Genomic DNA, 24,768 nt, shown 5'->3' with positions numbered 1-24,768 from the left:
GAGCAAGCTTTTACTTCTCTGAGCAGATGTCTCAAAGACTGGCTACTGCTGCCTTCCTCATGATGGCCTTCTTTGGAAATGGAAATTTCTTCTTCCTTTGGAATGTATATGTCAAGCTATAATAGACCTAAATTCACCTTGCACACCTTTTCTTTCAATTTTATCTCTGTCTTTTAATTGAATTTGCAAATGACTTACTGATTACTTCTATATGAACAACTTTCATTGGCTCATCTCAGTTTTCATTCAGCAGTGGTAGTAAATTGCCAAGTCCCTAGAAAATTTCATGGAAGACTCCCATGTACAAAATATGGTGGGAGGACATCACACAGGAATGAGGCTAGTATCCCAGGAAGGTAGGCAGATGCTCACTAGTTTTTCCAGAAAATTCTCTGTCTCTCCTGCATCCCCTGTCCTGCCTGGAAAGGGAAAGATTTTTTCTTTTTTGAAATGGATAGCTATCTTGAATTGCTTATCTTTCCCTTGAGGAAGGAAGAGGAGGGAAGAAACCTCAAGGTTCGCCTTGCCTGGTTGACCAGGAGGCATTTTGTCAAGGGGGAAAGATGCTAAAACCCCAGCAATAGATGCATATTCAAAAGAATTGAAAACAGACATTTAAACAAATTATGCACAAATATTTATAGACACACTGTTCACAATAACCAAAAGATAGAAATAACCCAAATATCCATCAAATCTAGTGAATGGATAAACAAAATGTAGTCTGGGTGGTGCATACCTGGGATCCCAGCAACTCGGGAGGCTGAGGAAGGAAGATCACAAGTTCAAGGCTAGCCTTAGCAACTTAGTGAGGTGAGGCCCTAAAGCAACTTAGCAAGACCTTGTCTCAAAATAAAAACTAAAAAGGACTAGGTATGTAGCTCAGTGATAAAGTGCCCCTGGGTTAAATCCCCAATATCTCAAAAAAAAAAAAAAGTAGTAGATCTGGGGCTGGGGATATAGCTCAGTTTGTAGAGTCTTTGCCTTACATGCATAGGCTTTGGTTCAATCCCCAGCATCACAAAAAAAAAAAAAAAAAAAAAAAAGTAGTAGATCCATATAACAGAATATTATTCAGCCATGAAAAGAAATGAAGTCCTCATATGTGCTACTATATGGATAAACCTTGAAAAATATGCTAAATAAAATGTCATGTATGTATTATTCCATTTATATGAAATATCCAAAATAGACAAATTCATATATAGAGAGAAAGCAGATTGTTACCTCCTTGGAGGTGGTAGTCGGGGGGAAGTGTTAACTGGCAGAATTTCCTTTTGGTTGATGAAAATGTTCTAGAACTGGTAAGTTCTAGTTGGTAACAGTTGCACAACATTGTGAATGTACTAAATTCCACTAAATCATGCACTTAAAGATAATTAAAAAGGGGACTAGGAATGTTGCTCAGTGGTAAAGTGCTTGCCTAGCTATGCCCAAGGCTCTGAGTTGGAGTCTCAGCAGTGAAAAATTAAATAATTAAATTGTTAAAATGGTGAATTTTATGTTACGTAACTTTGTTTAGTCTGTTTGGGCTGCTATGACAAAATATCATAAATCAGATAATTTAGATACAACAGAAGTTTATTCCTTACAACCCTGGAGGCTGGATTAAGATTAAAGTGTCAGTGTCTGGTGACGACATGCCTCCTCCCAGTTCCTTCTTGCTCTGTTTTCATGTAATCATATATGCTCTGTGGTCTCTTTTAAAAGGCTCTAAATCTATTCATGAAACCTCATCACCTACCAAAGACCCCACCTCTTAATATCATGACTTTGGGAAGTAGGATTTCAACATGAATTTGGAGGGGACAGAAACATCCAGACCATAGCAGAATTTTACCTCAAATTTCAAACAGGGTGAGAGATGCGGATATGGCTCAGGTAGAACACTTGCCTAATATGCACAAGCCCTGGCTTCTATTCTTAGCACTGTAAAACAAAACAAAACAAACAAAAACAGAAGAAAAGAAAAGAAAAAAACAGGGGTGAAATGAGAAAGAGAAAAAGGAAGGGAAAAGTGAAGAATTCAGAATACCTTCCTGAGTTTAGTTTCCTCACTGTAATGTGGTGATACTAATGTCACCACTCCCACTCCTCACCCAGAGTGGGCATGAGTAATAATACATCAGTTAGTACAGTGAGTATTACATAAAGTACATAGCCCACAGTAGCCTACAGTAGGCTTTCAACTCAATTTTAATGCCCTCATGTCTATATAAACGTCTAAACATAAATCTATTTACCCCTTTTATTTACTTTTTCTTTTCTTTTTTTTTTTTTTTTTTTTGCATCACTAGAAATTGAACCTAAGGGCACTCTACCACAGTGTTACATCACCACTCTTTTTGTCTTTTTATTTTACTTTGAGACAGGGTCTCACTAAGTTGCCCAGTTTGGCCTTGAATTTACCATTCTCCTGCCCCAGCCTCTGGAGTAGCTGGGTGTACAGGTGTGCACCACTGTACCTGGTTATTTCTTTTATTTCTTTCAACTCTATGGTTTGTGGCTCCAGCCAGACATGGGTTTTCCCACTCCTTATTGGATTTGGCAGGCTGTTCCACCATCTGAGATGTTCTACCTCCTATGTGCCGGCAGGCCACTGTGGTCCTTAGGCCACTGCCACAAACTCACCTGAGAGCAAAATCTGGGATTCACCCTCTGAATCAGACTCTGAGAGTTGTTGGAGGGAAAGGTTCTGGGATATGCATTTTTAGTAAATGCTCCAGGTGGTGATATTAAAGGTGCATATTAAAGTTTGAGACCACTTTGCTAATTTATGTCTTTACCATCTTTTCCAGGAAGTTCACCTAGATTTCTCCTCTGAGTAATTCTCTGATAACCAGAGTGCTCCTCATCTTTGTCTAAGGGTCTGATTAACTCTCATATTTGTTTTGGGTTCTGCTGGGTGTGCTGTCTCCCACTGGATCAGGGAACCCCCAGGGAGAGATGCCTGGCCCTCCCTTTTCTCTTGTCATTCTAAGCACAGATGTTCCTGGTTCCTCCTGAGTGTAGGTTCTCCTGGGATTCTGTAGGAAGTGAGACTCTTAGAATCCTGCTTCCTTACTTCTCCAGATACTTGGGAGAACCTAACTTTTCTGTCTTCCTATCATTCTATTTCTGACTTTTCTAGATGGTCTGGAAATTATATTGCTGTATCATATCAGCCTTTGCTTTTCCAATCCCATCTTACCCAGGATGCACTAGGTGTGGGCCAGCCCCCACCCCACCCTGACAACTGACCATGGATCCTGGAGCCGGGTCCGAGTCCTCTCTGACTGTCAATGAGCAGGTATCTTCTGGGATAAGAAGGGATGGGGTGGTAAGGGCAATGGACCAAAGGGTGTGGGTAGGGGAGGAAGGCTCCACAGCACCCCTCTTTGTTTCTTACCAAAGTTCATGGTTATTTCATCACAGGGAGTTGCCAACTAGGACTTCTCAGATTCTGAGTTGGGGGCTTTAGCTGTGACTTTTAAAATTGGAATTAAAATGCACAAATACATATAATTTAAACAAGGAAAGGTTTGGACACCAAGTAATTTATTTTTAATTTTTTCTAATTTTAAAAAAATTCTGCAATGACTGTTTAGTTCTTGTGTCATTTTTTAAAAGGAGAAAAAAATGAATATCTTTTAAAATGTAAGTGCAGTGAAGCCCCTCATAGATCGAGTTTGAGTCAGTAAAAGGGAATGCTTTGGGGGATTTATTTCACTTTTACTTTCCTGTTGGGAAAGTATCATTTTGTCACTTTTTACAGAAGTTTCTGGCTGGATTCAGTTTTCAGGCTTCAGAAGCATGTGTGGCAGTGGTTTGTGGCCCAGGCCAAGTGCAGGGTAGGACTGACACAAAGCACTTTAATGTACAGATTTTTGTCTCTGATTCTTGAAGGGCCCAAGTGGCAGTACTTCAGTGCATGAAACAGGGCATTTGAGCAGAAGACCACCAAGTGTTCTAAGGTGACTCAGGGTCTGCCTGCATCATACACATGGAGGATCACCCTTATACTCTGAGTATGCCCACTGCTGGATAGCATGATAGAAACCACAGGCTGTTAGGATACCCAGCTCCACTGGAGCCATAGCTGGGCTGGGTGAGGAAGATGAGAACATCTTTAGGATTCCTCACTCTTCTTTCAGAAAGTTAACTTGCAGGGGAATCCTGGTAATTTACTCCAGAGTTTTGGAAATAAAGGCATTGTGAGCTTAAAAGCTACTCAGCATAGGGAGCATTTATTTTTCATCCCTTTGCCTTTGGGGAACTTCCAGACAGATTCAAGAGAATCAAAAATGGATTTGTTTCCTGGTCCAACTTAAGTCATGTGTACTGTGTTGGGATCCCTCATAGCCACACTACCATGTCCTAGCAGCCAAGAGGACATCCTTGCAAGTTTGTGGGATAGGCCATTTCCTATTCCCTGAACTGAGCCCAAGAGGGGGAGCAAATAGAACTATCTCTCAAGTGGTAAAGTTCTGGGACTTTTCCCAACTGTGTCAGACCCTTCTCCCTGACACTAGGACCTGTCTTCTTCTAGCAGCTCTTTCCATGGAATAGGAGAGTAGTAGCCTGCCCCAGAATTTGGTGTTCTCACAGAGCACACTGTTTGCTGCTTGGGAGGTCTACATCTGAAGTACCCTCTCTCTCCTCCAGCCATACCAGGGGCTATGCTGACTCCTCCTCTCAGCGGTGTTCCTTGTCATCTGCCTACAGGTCATCGTGATGTCAAGCCACGAGACCATCCGAGTGCTAGAAGTTGGAGTGGATGCCCAGATCCCTGCTGAAGATGAGGGCAAAGGACTGGAGAGTGTGGCTGCTGACAGCTCTCAGAGTGGAGGCCCTGCTGAAGCCAGCAACCCAGGGCCAGACAACCCAGACCCCTCTGCAGAGGCTGGTATGAGACCATTGCTCCAATCTGGTATCACTACCTCTGAGTCCATTGTGATTCTCTGGGGAGCCAGCATGTGTCCCAGGGGCCCAGGTGGCATTAGGATTTTGTCTTCCCATCCGCTGGGCAGCATGTGACCACAGTCCACTTTTAGTCAGCATGTAGGGCTACTCTGCATTCCTTTTTCCTGGAGCTTTAGTTCCTCTTACAGCCACTGCTGGGAATGATGGGAGGTGATTGGCATGTTTCAGCTTAGGTTGAATCAACCTCAGAGAGCTCCTAGGTCCAAACCAAATGGTCAGGCCCAATGCAAAGAGAACTGGGCCTTCAGTATCCTTCTGGCCTTTCTAACCCTGTCCTTTTTGTGGTAGAACTGAGATGTCCCAGGAACTGAGAATGGGAGGGCATCCTACTTTCCTCAAAGAAAGGAGACTAGGTAGAACTCCTGAAAAATCCCTGCTCCTTCCTCTCTGCAGTTTTATAGGTGCTGCCCCTCTGCAAAGCCAACCTTACAGAGTAAGCTGCATTCACCTGCAAGACAGCTGTGAGAGAAACAGGGCTGCCCTGGGGTGGCCCTGGTGCTGCTTTCCAGCCTTGAGGGACCTTTCATTGACTTTCCTCCTCAACACCTTGCAGAGTGGTCTTCTTCTTTTGCAGAAAGCCTTGGGCCTCCTTTACCAGTTCCCTCAGAACACCATGATTCATTTCCTCTGGCCTTCTACTATTCTTCACCCCTTCCCTAGACTGGAGAGCCAAAAAAGAGCAAATTAGAACTAACAAACTTCAGAGAAACAACAGCTTCTTAACAAGAAAATGGCATGACTTCACCATCCTTGATCTACTTGCAAATCAGTATGCAGGTTCTTGGGACCCTAGTGACCTCAGTAACTTAATTCTCCTTTTGAATATAGGAATGACAAGGGATTCCACCTACTTTTTTTAAGGTGCAATTCCCTGGGGAATGGGCAGGACAGACAAGGACTCTTATCCCACTTGTTCCTCTCAGCAGAGCCACTGTGGAGATGGGGCTCCTTTTCAGAAAACCCTGAGGAGGTTTCTTGAGTTTATCTGCAGTGCCTCGACTTCCATTTTTCACCTTTCATCTGTCTTCCATAACTCATTTTCTGGTGCCTAATTCTGCTCCTTTTCCAAAACTGCTCTGAGAAATGGATTCTAAATCAATTATTTACACTTCAGCTTGAGTGCTTATGTAGTGTGCATCTTCTTCCAGAGGTCTGTATATTTAAGCCTTTCACCAAAGTCTTCCTCTCAGTGAAAGGATTTTAGTCATTGTCAGGGCCCAAGTGTGTGTGTGTGTGTGTACACATATAATACCTTTATTTTATTTATTTATTTTTATGTGGTGCTGAGGATTAAATCCAGTGCCTCACACATGCTAGGCAAGTGCTCTACCACTGAGCCACAACCCTGGTCCCATTGTCAGGGTAGTTTGATGGTACTGCCTAGTAAGCTGCCAGCTTAGATTGATGGGACCTTTCTTAGTATGCAATACTAAGAAGGGGTCTCTCATATTAAAACAAAACTAAGTAATAGAGGATCTTTTCAGGATTAAAAATAATCTAGTAATTTGTGTCTCTCTTGTGTCCAGTCCTTGCCACACACATATTTTTGTATGTGCAGCCACCGAGAGTAGACATGGAGTATAACACTCTGCACCATATTATTTCATATGCCCATTTCTATTAGTGACATAGATTCGTACACTGCTTCATGTGAAATTGTTTGTCTTTTTATTTTCATTAACAGTTCTGCCTTGAACCTCTTTGTTATTGTTTCTTTAATTTTTTTCCCCTTCCCAGCTACTGAGAATTCATTTCTCAGAGCAGGTTTGAAAAGGAACAGAATTAGGTATCAGGAAGGATGGCAACCTGGGCAATTTAGCAAGACACTGTCTCAAATTTTTAAAAAATAATAATAATAATTTTTTAATTAAAAAAATGTCTTCTTTGGGGGCTGGGGTTGTGGCTCAGTGGTACAGTGCTCACCTAGCATGCACGAGGCACTGGGTTCGATCTTCAGTACCACGTAAGTGTGAAATAAAGATATTGTGTCCACCTAAAACTAAAAAAAAATAAATAAATATTTTTAAAAATGTCTTCTTTGTGGTATAGTCCACTAAAAATCCTGTCAAAGAGAAATTAAATATTGACATAGAAGGAAGTCATCATATGGAAAAATTTTAAAATTTGCTATCAATGAGAAGAAAAGTAGTTGACTTTGAAGTATCACAGATGCTGGTGGCACGTGCCTGTAATCACAGCAACTCAGGAGGCTGAGGCAGGAGAATGGCAAGTCCAAGGTCAGCTTCAATGACTTAGAAAGACCCTGTCTCAAATAAAAAATAAGGAGCTGTGGCTGTGGCTCAGTGATAGAGAGCTTGCCTAGCATTGTGAGGTGCTGGGTTCAATCCTTAGCACCACGTACAATACATAAATAAATAAATAATAGTCCACTGACAGCTAAAAATAAGTAAATAAATAAATAAATAATATAAAAAGGCTGGGGAGCCAGGTGCAGTGGCACACATCTGTAATCCCAGCCTCTTGGGAGGCTGAAGCTGAAGGATTACAAATTCAAAGCCAGCCTCAGCAATTTAATTAGTCTCTAAGCAGCTTAGCAAGACCCTATCTCAAAATAAAATATAAAAAGGGCTGGGGATGTGGCTCAAAGCACAATGACTTTTCTCTTCAACACCTTGCAGAGGGGTCTTCTACTGGGGTTTACTCCCCAGTACTGCCACGGTGGGTGGGCAGGGCAGACAGGGAAGGTAGCACAGACTATTAAGCAAAAAAAAAAAAAAAAAAAAAGTGCTAAAACCTAACTTAGGTGGTGCTGTGGAGAAGCAGGTACATTTTTGGTGATTCTGAGAGTTAGTTTAGTCTTTCTATAAAGCAGTATGGAAGGAAGTGGAAAAATCCTAAATATATATAAACCCTTGGACACCAGGGTCCAAGGAAATAGGACCCAAAAAATGAATGTTTCGTTTCTTTAGATAAAAAGAAAAGCCCACATATGAGGTAGGTTTTATAAGTTATGTGGCAAACATAAATTATAAAAGTCTACCTTTTTTATGTTTCATTACATTTTGTCCAACAAAAAATATTTTTTTATTTGAGATATGATCTTACTGTGTGATCCTCCTGCCTCAGCCTCCTGCTTTGCTGGAATTACAGGCATGCACCACTGCTCCTGACCCTTCCAGGTTGTTGATCACATTACAGAAAACAATTTAAGGACACATCAGAGTTTCAGTGGCAAAGAGAGTTTATTGCAAAGCGAAAGTACATACTCAAGGACTAAGTGCAGGCGTGCCCAAAGTTTGAGAGACTCACAGATATATGGGTTGTGGTTTATATTGTTCAGGAAAATTAATCCTCCTAAGCAGAGGCTGAAAATGGAAGAGATTCTCTGAATTGGGAGGTCCTTTTAGGGAAAATTGCTCAGTTTTAATTAGACAGCTAAAGGGTATGTGAGTATATATAGTAATCAACCTTAATGAGCAAAAGGTAAAGGTAAGGTCAGGAATCATTCTGGTGAGTTTGTGCAAGAAACCAGTTACAGCTGGCTCTGGAGTGCGGCCTACATCATGGTTAAGGCAAAATGTTTTCTCTAATCAGATGCTAGCAGGATGCCTGTGGTTAAGCAGGAGCAGCCCACAGGTTGCTTGCAGAGGTGCCTGCCAGCACCTAATTTCCCTGTGCCTAACTCAGGAAGAGAGTGGCTATCTTCCAGATCTGGCCCAGAACTACCAGCCTCCTACTCTCACTATAAGTAGCGTTGGGGAAGCTGCCTTGTGGGCCAGGGAAGGCCAACAGATAGTTTTCAGTTATGCAGAAATACAAAATGGGTCTGAGAGTTGCCACTTCAGGTGGCAGACAAGATGTTCTACCCCAGTGACTCCCTCCACTCACATCAGGCTCACTCCATGTCCTTCTTTCTCTCAATGCCATGTGAAGTGAAGTCACTTCCCGGGATCCTTCCGAACCCTGCCCCCGCTATTGCCACCTTCAGCCAAGCCCCAAGCCAGCCTCAGGCATCGCAGACCCTGACACCACTGGCTGTACAAGCTGCCCCCCAGGTAAGGGCCACCCCAGGGAGCTGGACTGAGGGCAGTGGGTAGGAATGAGGTGTGGGGTGGCCATGGATCTGGGAATTGCATGAGGCAGGACAGAGAAAGGGTATGGGTTGAGGGAGGGAATCTCTTACTGGGACCCCTGGCCTCTCCCTTCCCCAAATCAGGCCCATTGGAAAAGATCTGCATTTGCTGGGCAGTTTCTTTGGGTCCAGAAAGAACTATAGAAATTCCATTAACTCTTTCATGTTGCCAGAGTTTCTGCTTATCTTAATAATGAAATAAGTGAATAGCTTTGTCAGCTCCTTTAGCAGATGCCTGGAAGAGTTAATAGAGTGTTCAGAGTCCTCATTTAGAGACAGGGAGCAGCCCCAGCCAGTGAGAAGCTGCCTGTAGGATCCTGCAGGCAAGCACAGCCCTGGTGACTTTTGCTCCATGCACTAATCTCTGAGGCATCCAGTCAGAGGGCATCCTCCACCAGAGCCTGGGGGAAACTTGGGGGAGGCTTAAGAGACAGCAGACCGCAGAGAAGGTCTGTGCAGCCCTACCTGTCCAGTGGGCAGGGCTGGGCCCTGCCTTGATTTGGGCCACTTCTCTGCAGGCAAGATAGTATGGCTCAGGCACCCTCTCAGATCCAGCCTCCAGCTAGGGCATGGCTCTTCCCTGCCTCCTGTGGCCTCTCCCCACTGCCCTTAAAATGTTTTGTTTGTGCTCAACTGGGTCTGAGAGACCCAGTGTTTGCGCTATCAATGTTGATTTTTTATTTTTTCTTTTCTTTTTGAAATCTTGTTTGCTTTTGCAGGTCTTGACTCAGGAAAACTTAGCCACAGTTCTGACAGGAGTTATGGTTCCAGCAGGGGCAGTTACTCAACCTCTTCTTATCCCCATCAGTATTGCAGGTCAAGTGGCTGGGCAGCAGGGGCTGGCCGTGTGGACAATTCCTACAGCAACTGTGGCTGCCCTCCCAGGACTGACTGCTGCTTCTCCCACGGGGGCACTATTCAAGCCACCTTTAGCTGGTCTGCAAGGTAACGGCAACTCTCCCCAGGACTGCACCAGGCCCCCCACCACCCTACACTACCACTCCTGCACACGTGCTTGCCATGTCGGACTCAGAACCCACGGCCCACTCAGGGCAACAGCCCTGGAGTCTGCATCAGTGTCCCAGGCTCCCAGCCACAGAGCCGCTGCACCATCTTGGAACTCTAGGCCAGGACATCATGTCAGCCCAGCAGGCCTTTCTTCCTTCAACCAACTGCCTGAGACTGCCCCTCCCCCCATGCCAGCTTCCTGAGAAGGACTGCAAGAAGATTCAACATCTGGTTCTTGAACCTACCATCTCCTGGCCCAAGGGAGGGGGGATGAGAGATGCTGGCATGTGCCAGCCCTTCAAGGATCAAGGCAGCTGCGCGCCCCCTATGCCCATTGCCCCAACCCCATGTTATTCTTGTGCCAGATCCCTTGGGATTGGAGCCACTCTGGGCCATGGCTAGGTGTTTGAGCACCTCTGTCTCTGCCTTGCTCCATAGCAGCTGCTGTGCTGAACACCGCTCTCCCGGCACCCGTACAAGCTGCCCCACCAGTCCAGGCCTCTTCACCGGCCCAGCCCCGGCCACCAGCCCAGCCCCAGACACTGTTCCAGACCCAGCCGCTGCTGCAGACCACGCCTGCCATCCTACCACAGCCCACTGCTGCCACCGCTGCTGCCCCCACCCCCAAGCCAGTGGACACCACCCCACAGATCACCGTGCAGCCTGCAGGCTTCGCGTTTAGTCCAGGAATCGTAAGCTGCTGCCCTCACCCAAGGCTGACCAGGGATGGATCAAATCTTGGGCCAAGGGTAGAACTGACCCTTCCCGCAGTGGAGGACCAGCCCCTTGAATACAGCCCTTTTCCAACACATCAGCCGAGATGAGCTCCCTCTGAGGTCTTCTTGCAGCTGTCACCTGTCCAGCTCAGGCAAAAGCATACAGCCTCTGCCAAGAGAGCTGGGCAAATTCTCCAGAACCTGAACCACTGGACCAGCCTTGGAGGGTGGGATGATGTCTAGGGATTGCATATCTGTGAGCTGCCATGAAGTGCAGTTAGAGGCTCACTACTCTGTGCTGGTGTCTATTCGGTGTGGCTCCCGGCTTGGCAGTGGAGCTGTCAGATGTGACTAGGAACACATCAGCCCCTCCAGTCAGGCCCTTCTACCCTCCAGGCCTGGCCCCAAAGATTAACCAGTTACTGTCCTGACTGTGGTCTCTGCCCTACCCTACTGCCCCTTGAAGCCCTACATAGTGCTGGATACTATTCAGCTGTGGACATGGGCCTGCAGTCCTGGCCATGTTCACAAATGCCCATCCCCATGACCCCAGCCCTTTTCCTTTTATCAGAGTCTCTTTCTCACCCCTTGGCCTCTGAGCAGGACTCTTCCTCCACCCACAGATCAGTGCTGCTTCCCTCGGGGGACAGACCCAGATCCTGGGCTCCCTCACTACAACTCCGGTCATTACCAACGCCATTCCCAGCATGCCAGGGATCAGCAGTCAGATCCTCACCAATGCTCAGGGACAGGCAAGTGGTCAAAGCCAAGCCTGGGGGGTGGGGGCTATGGAGAAGCTGGCCAGGAGTGGGCCAGGAATTGGGCTAACAGTCATAGAAACTCAAATAGGGTGTCAAATTGCTGTTCATAGCTCCCTATGGTGGCTCTCTGATGATGCTGAGGCCAGGCAGGGGTAGTACTAACCTGTCCTACAGGTGCTCATTCTAGTTGGGGGGTTTCATTTAAAGAGCACCTACTTTGTGGCTACGCTTTGGGCTAGGTGCTTTCTTATACATTTTCTCATTTTGGATACAAATCTATTAGGTAGAGATTTTTATTCCCATTTGGTGGGAAAGAAGACTGAAGTTGAGATAAACTAAGCCACACAACTGAAATGTTGTAGAGCCAGGATTGGCATCCAAGTCTCTGATTCATAAACAGACCTATTGCTGTCATGCTGCAGCTCTGGATAGAATAAAGAAAGGAGCCCCTCTAGTGTGAATCCTTTACTTTGTTGATGAGGAAACGGAGGACAGAGGGGTTAAGTGATTTGTCCAAATTAGCATCTTCATCTACCAGTGTGGGGATCTGGGTTGGGGAGGAGCTGGGCACTGCCCTCATGCCTGGGGTCCCTGCCTTATTTCCTCCCAGGTTATTGGAACACTTCCATGGGTGGTGAACTCAGCTAGTGTGGCAGCCCCAGCACCAGCCCAAAGCCTGCAAGTCCAGGCCGTGACCCCCCAACTGTTATTGAATGCTCAGGGCCAGGTGATTGCGACCCTGGCCAGCAGCCCCCTGCCTCCGCCTGTGACTGTCCGGAAGCCAACCACGCCTGAGTCCCCTGCTAAGAGTGAGGTACTAGGGTTGGGGGTATGGGTGGGGTGACAGGCAATACTGTCTCCTTGGGCTTCTTACCTCCAGATTGTGACTCCTGAAAAAGAGCACCCACTGAAAGTGAAGGGAGACCCCTGAGTAGAAGGACTACATGAGTTCACCCCAACCCTACCCAGGACATAGCATCTTTGGTCCCCTACCCAATCATACCAAAACATGTGTCTGTGCCCTCAGAAGTTAATATCATTCTAAGAAGGCAGGTGCAGGGTGGGTCTGAAATGTGTGGTGTGATCAAACTGCTGGAAAAGATCCAGGAGGTTCGTTCTGTACCCCCTCCTCCTTCACCTCTCCACTCTGCTCCTTGATTTTGATTATTCATTTCATTGTTCATTTCAGAAGCATTTTTTGAGTGTCTAATATATCCTAAGTACTGAAGATACAAAGATGACTCAGATGCCCTTGCTGGCCTTAGGTAGCTCAGCATTAACGATAACTATAAATCAATATCATAAACCCAGTACAGTGGCACACACCCATAATCCCATCAGTTCAGGAGGCTGAGGCAGGAGGATCCCAAGTTTGAGGCCAGTCTTTGTAACTTAGTGAGACCCTGTTTCAAAATAAAAAGGGCTGGGGATGTAGCCCAGTATAGTTAGTGCCCAGTACCAAAAATGAAGAAAAAAACATTTTTTGAAGTCAACATTATAGAACAATACGTTAGATACATTATATCCTCAAACAAGGATATATCCAATGTAATGGGATTATGTGGATAATTTCGTATCTATACAGATTTATTAATTATTATGTTGTTAAGTCATCATATATTACTTATTAATTTCTTCTTTTTGTTGTTGTAGTAGATGGACACAATATTTTATTTTATTTATTTTTATGTGGTGCTAAGGATCGAACCCAGTGCCTCACATGTGCTAGGCAAGCTCTCTACCCCTGCCTACACTCCCAGCCCCTAATTTATTCTTTTTTCAAATAATTTTTTTTCATTGTCAATGGACATTTATTTGTTTATTTATAAGTGGTGCTGAGAATAGAACCCAGTGCCTCACACATACTAAGCAAGTGCTCTACAACTGACCTACAACCCCAGTCCCCTAATTTATTCTTTTTCAAAAAACATTTTTAGTTGTAGTGGACACGTAACTTTATTTTATCTGTTTATTTATTTTTTTAATGTGGTGCTGAGGATTGAACCCAGTGCCTCACATGTGCTCTACCACTGTGCCTCAGCTCCTGTGCCCTAATTTATTTTTAAAATATTTTTTTTCCATTCAAAATACTGTCACATTGGAAGAAAATGAAATGAAATGAAGGGAGGAAAAAGTCAACATGATAAAGACTATGATAGAGGCGTGAATAAAGCAATTTGAGACACCAGAGAAGGGAGTTCTGACAGGAGAGGGAGTCAGGCAAGTCAACCTAGAGAAGGAGCTTTGAACTAATATGAAAGGATGAGTTGGCTGTGAGGGTGTTCTGTATCTGGGGAACTACAGGGAGTATCCTGTGCTAGAGCAGCAGTTCTCGAACTCATGCATCAGAATTACCTGGAGGGCTTGTGGAAATGAAGAGTTTGTTTTTCAGTATGTCTGAAGTGGGGCCTAATAATATGTTTTCTAAATTCCTAGGTGACATTGAGGTCAGGGGTTCTCAAATGTGGTAGGCTGCTTCTAAACTTTGTAAATAACCGCTTAGCCTCATCTGTAAAATAAGGGTTGTAAGAGGACCTACCTCAGAGGGTTATGAATGTCATGCTGCAGCAACAAACACTGATGCATTTTAAAAATTTTTCTGTTATCCAGATAAATCCAACAACTAGACTGTTGTGAGACTTGAATCCTTGTCACCTGTTAGGAGGCAATTTAAGCAGTTCCAGCAAGAGACAAAGAGCTTTGAACAAAGGTAGAGGTTTGGGGGATGAAGAAGAAATAGACTTGAGGGCTGGGGCTGTGGCTCAGCGGTAGAGTGCTTGCCTAGCATGTGCGAGGCCCTGGGTTCGATCCTCAGCACCACATAAAAATAAATAAATAAAGGTATTGTGTCTAACTACAAGTAAAAAATAAATATTAAAAAAAAAAAAGAAATAGACTTGAAAGCTGCCAGGAGGTAGAACCCAGGGAACAGGACTTTTCTGGAGAAACCTGCATTTCCTAGAAAGCTTTATTAAAAAAAAAAAAAAAACTTAAAACACTAATTTCATATATTTATAGTTTCTTCTCATTACAAATATGACATGATTTTTATTGAAATTTCAGTATGTATCATGTAAAAAGTAAAAATCCCATGGGCTGGCAGGGTAGCTCAGTGGTAGAATATGTGCCTAGCACACCTGAAGCCCTGGGTTTCATCTCAGCACTGTACACACACACACACACACACACACACACACACCATAAAAATTTCTTCTAATTCTACCACCAGAAATTACTTCTGTTGTTAGCTTGCTTCATATGACTCAAGATTTTTTTCCTGGAAATTCATAGGTACATTAAAAAAATTATTTTTTTTAGTTATAGATAGACACAGTACATTTATTTATTTCTATGTGGTGCTGAGGATCAAACCCAGTGCCTCACACATGCCATTCAAGCACTCTACCACTGAGCCACAACCCCAGCCCCTCACAGATATTTTTTTAAAGGTATTTCTCCATAAAACCTTTTTTTTTTTTTTTTTGCAGTATTGGGAATTAAACCCAGGGGTGTTCTATTGCTGAGCTACATTCCAGCCCTTTTTATTTTTTTTTTATTTTGAGACAGGGTCTTGCTAAATTGCAGAGGCTGGCTTTGAACTTGCAATCCTCCTGCTTCAGCCTCCTACATAGCTGAGATTATAATAAGTGTGAGCCACTGCACCCAGCTAAAAACTATATTTCACCTTAGGTTTTTTCATTTAGCCTCTATGACTCAGTGCAGTTAAGAGATGTACTTTATTCTTTTAATATATGCATAATCTCTCATTGTTGTGAGATCAAGGAGTTATCTATCTGTTCCCTACTCATGGATATTTGAGGCCTGGGCAACTCTAGAATGAGAAGAACTACTCCTGATTAGAATCTAGCATAAGCTTCTCCTTTGAGGGCAGAGATGTGAGATCAGTTATCCCAAAGGTAGAAACTTGTTGGGGCTTTCACCAAGAGTACTGAGACAGAATTCTGAGTCTCTCATCTGCATAGGTGGCTTCAGCTTCACTGGGCATGTTGCTCTACTTATTTCAGAGATCACTATTGTGGAATGGGTATTAGGAATCAGCAGCTTTAATCTTGTTTTGTGAGAGGATACAGGTGGGAGGATACTGGTAAGTGAGAATTTCATACTCTCCCACACTGGTCCACCCAAGGATTCTGACCCCCTGAGTTAGGCAAGGAACAACAGGGGCTTATCTCTCTTCCAGGTGCAGCCCATCCAGCCCACACCAGCTGTGCCCCAGCCTGCTGTGGTCATTGCCAGCCCAGCCCCAGCAGTCAAGCCATCTGCCTCTGCTCCCATCCCAATCACCTGCTCAGAGACTCCCACGGTCAGCCAGTTGGTATCCAGTAAGTGGCTCCTGGAAGAGAGAAGGTGGGGGGCATTTATTTGGGCGTTTTAACTTGCTCACATACTGCTTTTCTTATATATTTCCTGGAGCCATATGCTATGGCATGGTCCTGGAGTTCCAGCTACTCAGGAGATTGAGGCAGGCAGATTGCTTGAGTGTGGGCAATCAAAGCCAGCCTGGGCAATCCCATCTCAAATCAATCAAATTCCTGGATTCCAAAGGTCACAAAGGGCAGAAGCCCAATGCGAGGAGCTAGCTTTCTTATTCCTGTTGCTGTTGAGCTAGATAGTTTCTGGACAGGATGGTAGAGACTGCTCAGTTGGTTGGCTGACTGCTTCTCTGAGAGGCCAAGCCATTGGCTGTCTGCTGTGGGCTCTCATCTAGCACTGAGGAACGTGGACAGCCAACCAGTGTGCTTGGGGCAGGACGAGGGACTGTGGGGTGGGGGAAAGGTCAGCAGTTAGAGCTATAAGAACTTGAAAATAAGCCTTAGCCCTGAGAGGGTGGTCCGGCCCCTTTCCCACAAGTCTGCTTGCCTTGGGAAGGGGTAATGAAGGTAGGTGCACAAGCCTAGTGTCCCCATTCCTCACCATGCACTCGTCCAAACCAATGGACCAGATAATCAATGATGATTCCCATCTTACACACTCATCTCTGATCTTTCCTTTGGCCTAGAGCCACATACTCCAAGTCTGGATGAGGATGGGATCAACTTAGAAGAGATCCGGGAGTTTGCCAAGAACTTTAAGATCCGTCGGCTCTCCCTGGGCCTTACACAGACCCAGGTGGGCCAGGCTCTGACTGCAACAGAAGGTCCAGCCTATAGCCAGTCAGCCATCTGCCGGTAAGTAAGGCTGCCCTGGACAAGGTCAGGGTCTGCTCAGTGCCTACCAGGCATCTAGCCCCTTACCATATCCCCCTTGCTCCTGACTTCTACCAGATAAGATGTATTTATCTGGATATGAACACCTGGAGTAGCCAAAGACTTGACTAAACTCTCTGAAATTTATTCTCTGATCCTGAGCATTTATGTGGTCTTTGGGGGGAAATTTAAGACCCAAATCCATTCAGGAATCCTAGCAGGAAAGGAGTTATAAACTTAGTCCCACAAGTAGGAACTTCAGTTCCCTTGTGGCCCTCAACCAGGCCACACCCTGTCATACTGTCATCTTCCCCTCCTATAAGGCCTGACTATAAAGTACGAGAGCTGATTTTTCTGTGTGTACCTTAATAAACTGGTTTTGATGTCAATATCAGAGGAAGGGTAGCAGAGAGTTTCAAAGAAGAAACTCATTGGGCTCAGTGGATAACCCAGTGATTTCATCTGCCTGCCAACTCCATAGCTAAGACTAGAATGACTATTAGAGTGACAACCGTGCCGTGTTGGCTCAGCCAGAAAAGTAGCCTGTCATGTTAGCCATGTTCCTATGAGAGTGCAGTTGGAGGAGGACAGCACTCATGTCCTCTGGAGGCCGCTCAAGATGACTTCTCAAAGGACTTCATTCATTTGGGTGTGAAAGTTTTAGAATGGTTGTTTAGGGCAGTATTGTCATCATCCTGTTGACCTGAGCCTGTAGAAATAATCTCACTGTTAAGACCTGGGATTCTGGAGAGTCTGAGGAGTCTGGTCTTGGACAAGCCAAAGGGGTCATGGTGGAGATAGTGAGAGGACACTGGGAAGGGCCTTACCAGCTCCACGAGGAGCAGCCCCTTGAAGGTAGTGCACTGAAACCAACACACTCTGTTTCTTCCTGGGCATGTGTTGTCTGCAGGTTTGAGAAGCTGGACATCACGCCCAAGAGTGCCCAGAAGCTGAAACCAGTGCTAGAGAAGTGGCTAAATGAGGCTGAACTCCGGAACCAGGAAGGCCAGCAGAACCTGATGGAGTTTGTGGGAGGTGAGCCCTCCAAGAAACGCAAACGCCGCACCTCCTTCACCCCCCAGGCCATAGAGGCCCTCAACGCCTACTTTGAGAAGAACCCGTTACCCACAGGTCAGGAGATCACCGAGATTGCTAAAGAGCTCAACTATGACCGGGAGGTAGTGCGAGTCTGGTTCTGCAATCGGCGCCAGACACTCAAGAACACCAGCAAGCTGAATGTCTTTCAGATCCCCTAGGGCTTGGCCCCCAGCCCTGTGTTCCAGCACTTTGTACTCTTCCCTTGACACCTGACTGTCTCCACTGCCATGACAGAACCTGTCATTTTGCCACATCATGAGACTCCACTGTGTGCATGTGTCGATGCCTCTCTCCTCTTTCCCACATATCTCATATCCTGGGGAGGCCAGAGGGGACCCATGAGAGAGCCCCAGGTTCTGGGCTGAGGATAACAAAGGAAAAGATTTGTGGTGGTGATTAGGGAAGCACTTTGCTAACATGGTTTCTGAAGGGCAAATTCTGGCTGGGAACCAGAAACTCCTGAGGACCATTAGCTCTTGCTTTTGATAACATTCTCTCTCCACTTTCCTTTCTCCTTTACATCTCCTTTACTGTGGAACCACAGCCTCACATTACCTTCCCTCACTTCACCTACAGACAAACTAAACCCCTGAAAGGACTTAGGATATAAAATTCAGAAAAGTTGCTGGGTACAGTGGTGCACCTGTAATCCCAGTAGTTTTAAGAGGCTGAAACAGAAGGATCGAGAGTTCAAGGCCAGCCTCAGCAATAGCAAGGCGCTAAGCAATTCAGTGAGACCCTGTGTCTAATTAAAACACAAAATCAGGCTGAGGATGTGGTTCAGAGGTTGAGTGCCCCTGAGTTCAACCCCAGTACCCTACCCCCCCCAAAAAATCCAGAAGTTTCTGTGCTGCTCCAAAGGTCAGACCCAATGTCTGCCTTGACCTCAAGGTCAGAAGGTTCCTGAAGACCTGTGCCAGAACATATGAACTCCTCTCCCTGGTTCTTTGGGGTTTGGGGGTAGGGTTTGCATTAAATCAGAAACTTTTCTGTTACAATCTGTGTTGAAAGAGAGCAACAGTAAACTTTACCTGTCCTGGAGTTGCCCTGGGACTGCTGTGGGTCTGGAATTTAGTAAATAAGTCCATTCTCCTGGGTTTTAATCTATTTTCTGTCCTCGGCCATCCCCTCCCCCCAAAAAATGTGGGTTAAGAGAATTTGTAGCTGGGCCTGCAGCATGCCTGTAATCCCAGCTACTCAGGAGGTTGAGGCAGGAGGATAATGAGTTTGAGACTAGCCTAGGCAGCATAATGAGATCCTGTCTCAAAGGAAAAAAGAGAGAGCGAGGACTTGCACCCTGGTAAATCCCACTGCCCAGCAAACAGGCAGCTCTGGGAAAAAATGAGGAAAGGAATGCTGACTTTCTCTCTCCCTCTTTTGCCCCCATAGCCCCTCACCCAATCCAGTATTGGAACCTTCTCAGAGGAGCAAATTAAACAATAAACCAGACAGGAAGGCCCTGAGGGAAAGGACAACATCCAGAAAGAGCTGATGGCAGCCCAGAAAGGTCTTTTGGGGAAGTTGACTTAATTCTAATTTTCTTTATAACTGTAAACTTTGGATATTGGAGATATCTCACTTTGTCCAGAGTTGTAGACCATATCTGTTGCAGACAATTCTCCCAGTGCTGCTCTGAGTCAGGACTACCCAGTTCAGGATGAATTTTGCCTCTAGAGGGGGTAGCTATGGTACCTTGGGGGTTAGCATCTTATCCAAGCTGTGAAGTGAGTTTCCAGCCTCACTGTGACTGGACACCCCTTAAAATGCAATATGTGACTTTAGGTCAGGAGAGACTAAGAGGTTGGCTTGGATGATCCCAGACTTGCTATATACACTGTCCCTAAAGATCCACAAGTCCCCGGAGTCAAATATCCTCTCCTTTCACTATTGTTATCTTTACAATGCCTGGTCTCTAGCAGCTGTCCTTCACTGTACCTCAAATGATCTACCCCAAGTGGGTGACCGCCAAGTAAGGGCACATTACTACTTCTGTTGGTCACTGGTGTAGAGCTACTCTACCTAGCTTCCTTTCCTGCCCACTACTGGTCCCTCCTAGGTTCTGCAATGCCATTGTGGCCACCCTCTTGGTAACCCTGCCAGTGAGACGAAGACAGTGTGAGTCTGCTACAACCAACCTGCCAGAGTGTGGTAGGGGTGAGGAGCGGGTGGGCAGCTTACCTGAGCCAGCCCCCCAGGAGAGAGTACGTCTTCAAAGGAGAGGCTCCACACTTCAGGCCATGGTTATAAACCTGCCTCTTTGAGATGACAAACTCACTTGGGAGGGGTATTGTGAACAAGTTTTCAGTAGGAATCATTTTCCATATGGAAATCTTTCAAGGATTCAGTGACTCAGACTACAATGAGTTAGAAAGATGCAGGTTTTCTTGCTCAAACACTTGCATTCAGAGGTGCTTTCTTTTTTTGGGAAAAAAAGTGGGTCACAGCTGGTGCCCTGGAAGTAGCATATAATATAGGGTGTGTCCATGCTGTGAATGTGCAGGAGGACACCATCTGTCCTGTGGCTTGACAGGAAAAAAATCGTGAACCACTGGTCTAAATTAGGCCTGGTCATGATTTCTTAGCCCCTCCCTTGTCTAAATCTGTCCTCCCAAGGCTGATCGAGAACTAAATCATTTTCTCCTCTACTGGAAAGATGGGTCAGTCTTTCAGAAGAATACTGGGACCTGAATGTTTGCAGCTGAATTCTCTAGACCGGGAGTGCAGGATGTGCCTGAAATATATTCCAAGCAGAGCTCATTGGCCTATGACCTCTGTCCGTGCTCCTCCATCAGAGGATCCCCCAGGAAGCAGATGGTGCCTGGGCCATTCACCTATGAGGCAGTTTTTGTTTTTTGTTTGTTTGGGTTTTGTTTTGTTTGGTTTTGGTAGCATCATGCTCTGAAGGGTGTTAAAAATTAAGTCAGAGCTCAGTGGCTCCTTTGCTATGGAACAGCAGAAATGATTTAACTATATAGTTTTGTTTTAAATGAAAGAAAGACCAAAAACTTTCTGTGGGCTGAATCAGCTGGGGCCTTTGACCCTGCACTAACCATGGCATTTTATCCAGGGAAAGAATTCAGTCAAATGAACTGAGGAACACACTTGAGTTTAGACTGAGAAACCGTGATGTTTTTGTCTTCTCAGAAATCCAGTCATCTTCCTGTGCCCAGATTTTCTTTCCTGCCTCTTAGGCCAGATTCTAACATTAAGGTTCTGACTGTCCCCTAGCACAGGGCAATGCCTACTGAGGGCTGGAGGGAGGGTGGGGAGGGGAGAATTGGAGAGAAACACTTGGTGTAGTTGTGTGGAATAAACAGTATTTTTTCTTTTGTACTGGTCTGCCTGTTTCTTGGTGACCTCCTAAAGTGGAAATATAAAGGAAGCAATGTCAGAGGTCAGGCAAGTGGCAGGGAGCTAGCTGTCAGCTTGCACCATTGAAAATCCCATTGCAAGAAGGTCAGAGTCAGTCCCCTCAATTACCCTCTTACTATTTTTTTTTAAAAAAAAATATTTGTATTACTTATTGATGGACCTTTATTTATTTGTTTGTTTATATGTGGTACTGAGAATCGAACCCAGTGCCTCACACATGCTAGGCAAGCACTCTACCACTGAGCCACAACCCCAGCCCATCAATTCCCACTTTATTATTATTTTTTATTAGATAATCTATGATTTGTTTTGAAAATTACATTATGGTAAGGAATGTGGTAGAGCAGAGCTGCTCACATGGTGGAAAGAGAGAGAACACACTAGATTCCCAATTTAGACCCTCCTTATTGGGCTGAGGGTCTGCAGAGCCCTTTCTCCTTCTAGACTATCCTTTTGGTACCTAGAACCCAGAATTCTCTGCCAAGCCTATTTCCTGGATCTCTCTTCTCGGAGTCCCAAGAACAGCCTATGATATTGGTATGTACACTTGAGTGTCCAAGAGGCAGCTGTCTTAGTTCATTGGGGCCACTATAATGAAACACCTTGGACTGGTAGTTTATAAACAACAGAAATTTACTGCTTATGGTTATGGAGACTGGGAAGTCAAAGATCAAGGAACTGACAGAACTGGTTTTTGATGAGCGTCCTCTTCCCCATAGATGGAAGTCTTTACACTGTAACCTCACATGGTACAAAGGCAAACATGCTCCCTAAGGCCTCTTTTAAGGGCCTTGTTCTGGTCAACCCTCATGACCTAATCAATCTTCCCAAAGGCCTCACCTCTTAATACTATCTGATTGAGAATTAGGTTTCAATTTTGGAGGGACACAGATATTCAGGCCAGCAGTGACCAAGGGATAGCTGTTTGTCAGAGACTTGCATGACAGAGCTTGTATATACAGGCTGAGGTCTACATGTGTACACAAAGCCCTTTGCCTCTCCAGTTAGAGAGAGGGGAGATAAGGCAGTCTCTAGACTGGGAGTCTGGACTGGGGAACATTCTACCATGGAACTTCAAGGAGTCCTGGACATCTAAATTCAAACCTGGCTTGAATTATGAAGGTATATTTAGAAGATATTTAGAAGACTAGAACATTACTAGTTAGCGATTTATACAGTTCTTTATAAAAATGGGATGTATGATTAAGTGGGGCTTCATTTTTCACTTTTCCAAGGCCTGCCACCTGAGCTTACAGCTGAGAGAGCCCAGCTGTCATGAGTGTCTCTTTCTTGGCTTGTCTAACTCTGAGGACTAGGATTTAGGCCATCTCCTTCACAGTCTTCTCTTCCCCCACCTGGTATTGATGATGTCTGAGCTGCATAATCTAAGCTGGCAAGGGCAAGGCCATGACTCTGCCCAACCACCATTACTACACCTCAGATGAGGTGAAGAGGGATTGGTTTTAGACGACCACCACCTGGCCCCCACTCACAGTGGTAATAGATGTCTAAGACTCTGACACAAGGCTTACAAATCAGAGGCACTTTACAGAACTCTGAAATACTGGGGAAATATAACAAAAAGAAGCTAACACTAACCCCAGCATAGACCTCACATACTGGGCTGTGACTACTCAATACATAGGTCAGGGGCACATTGTAAGTGCTCAATAATTGTCAAATGGATAACTGAATGCATTTTCTACTCTTCCTTTCAAGAAAATAATGAGAGCTGAGACTTCAGGCAACAGGGACAGAGCAGGGACAGGGGATTCTGCTTACCATGCAGGGTTTGGACTGTGAACCGTGGGAGTGAATGGAATCTCACCAGATAGAGACAGTGCCAGCAGCTCCCACCAGGAGAGTCCTGGGAACTGATCTCTCTGGCTCAGACCAGTTGAGAATGGTTGCTGGCAGTTGGCCCAGGAAGGCTGTCCTAGAAGCAGGTGGGTTTGTGGAAGAACTGAAGTTCTTTTCCTCCCAGGCCTGGGAATTTCACTGTACTCTGCATGGTTATAAAGGGGGAACTGACCTTTTATAGTCTGGAGAAGATGTGGGCTGGTTTCTGAACTACAGACAGGAGAGGAGAAGAACCTGAGATTGCTTTGAACTGTGTAACTGTGAAAACTGATGATTTCATTTCCTTTCAACTAAAGGGTCTTTCAGAGAAGACAGACTCGACTTCACAGGCTCCTTGGGTGGGGTGCAGAAATACAGGAAAAGTTAAGGCTAGGTGGTCAGTCCTCAAAAAAGCTTCCTTGGTTTTAGTTTCTTCCTTTACCTGAAGGAAAATGCTCAAGGATTGACTTAGGATTTCAGCAATAATACTGATTGACCTGCAGGACCTGAGTAATTGAGTGTGAAGGGAAGGGGGGGCGGGATGGAATCACAGTAGGGAAAGGAGCCTGAGTCCTCCAGCCTGATTTCTCTCAAGAGGTAGATAAGTGCTGGAGTATTCTCTTTTTGTCAACCATAATAATGGCTAAATTTTACCCATTACTACATGCTAGGCACTGTTCTAAGCACTTAACATTCATTATCTCAGTCAATTCTTACAATAATTCTACAAAGTAAGACTCTCATATTGATTTTACAGATAGGGTTTTAGATTCAGGGAAAATGAGGAATCTGCTCAAGGTTGCATTATGAGCAGCAGAGACAGGATTTGAATCCAGGTGGGCTGTCTTTAAAGTTTGACTCTGAGAGGTAGGTGGGACCTGGGGGTTGCTATCTTCCTGATCTTTGCAGTAGAGTTTCCACCCACCAGGGTAGACCCTGCTGTGTCTCATCTAAATAATGTTAAGTTCCAGGACTTAATCTAGGTAAATGAACCCTTCACAATGAGACTAACTTCATCCAATGACCAAAATACTGAATTCCAAGCTCTGTACCACAGGTGCTCTGGTTAATTAGTTTCATTTATTATGTTTAATCGGAGCTATGATTTTTCATTGAAGGATGAATTTATGGGTACAAAATCTGATCTATTGATAGATGTTGCTGAATTTTTAGGGGTTGCTGCCTGTTTCCAATCCTAGAATTCTGATTCCACTCCTAATTTAGTGAGGAAGGGAAAGGAAAGGAAAAGTCATTTCTCCAGTTATAATTCCAAGGGTAAATAGTCTGTAAGGTCTTTTCTGAGGGGAAACTGGGATCAAGGGTATGTGTCTCAGGCTGATCCGCATTCCATCTGGGATGGGCCAGGGCTAAGGAATTGCCTCTTGTTTCACTTCTGTTTATTTTGGAATTAATAAATGGAAAGGTGGGCCTTTGCAAAAATCTTTATGTTGGTTCAGAATTTAGTCTTGGGGGGGTTGGGGTTGTGGGCTCAGCGGTAGAGTGCTCATCTAGCACATGCGAGGCCCTGGGTTTGATCCTCAGCACCACATAAAAATAAATAAAATAAAGGTATGCTGTCCAACTACAATTAAAAAGTAAATATTTAAAAGAGATTGAGATAATGTATATGAAAATGCTACTAAAACCTTAACATATCATGCAATGTAAATTAATGTAATTCAAATAGGATAATATTAACCCAATCTTAACAG

The 24,768-nt window shown here is 44.9% G+C and overlaps 1 protein-coding gene across 5 annotated transcripts in view; it reads left to right on the top strand.

Annotated features, from left to right (window-relative positions):
* The window catches only part of Pou6f1 (POU class 6 homeobox 1), a 31,063-nt gene extending 12,965 nt beyond the window's left edge, over positions 1–18,098 (top strand). For 2 of the 5 annotated variants that reach the window (XM_046435468.2, XM_046435465.2), the window contains exons 3-12: positions 3,195–3,289; positions 4,705–4,885; positions 8,857–8,978; positions 9,775–10,000; positions 10,502–10,755; positions 11,403–11,531; positions 12,151–12,354; positions 15,742–15,883; positions 16,561–16,729; positions 17,658–18,098. In XM_046435468.2, the coding sequence (XP_046291424.1) occupies positions 3,242–3,289; positions 4,705–4,885; positions 8,857–8,978; positions 9,775–10,000; positions 10,502–10,755; positions 11,403–11,531; positions 12,151–12,354; positions 15,742–15,883; positions 16,561–16,729; positions 17,658–18,003 (1,821 nt within the window). In that variant the 5' untranslated portion in view covers positions 3,195–3,241 and the 3' untranslated portion in view covers positions 18,004–18,098. Of the gene's footprint in view, positions 1–3,130; positions 3,290–3,322; positions 4,886–8,856; positions 8,979–9,774; positions 10,001–10,501; positions 10,756–11,402; positions 11,532–12,150; positions 12,355–15,741; positions 15,884–16,560; positions 16,730–17,657 lie in introns of those variants that run through there. The other 3 variants (XM_046435469.2, XM_046435466.2, XM_058576226.1) reach the window with 3 other exon arrangements.
* The last annotated feature ends 6,670 nt before the right edge of the window (positions 18,099–24,768 follow it).

This window comes from Marmota monax, unplaced genomic scaffold, assembly GCF_021218885.2.
Source record: "Marmota monax isolate L192 unplaced genomic scaffold, Marmota_monax_Labrador192_F-V1.1 WCK01_AAM20220418_F8-fsc00012, whole genome shotgun sequence".
NCBI lineage: Eukaryota > Metazoa > Chordata > Mammalia > Rodentia > Sciuridae > Marmota > Marmota monax.
This window is presented reverse-complemented; position numbering and strand designations above follow the sequence as displayed.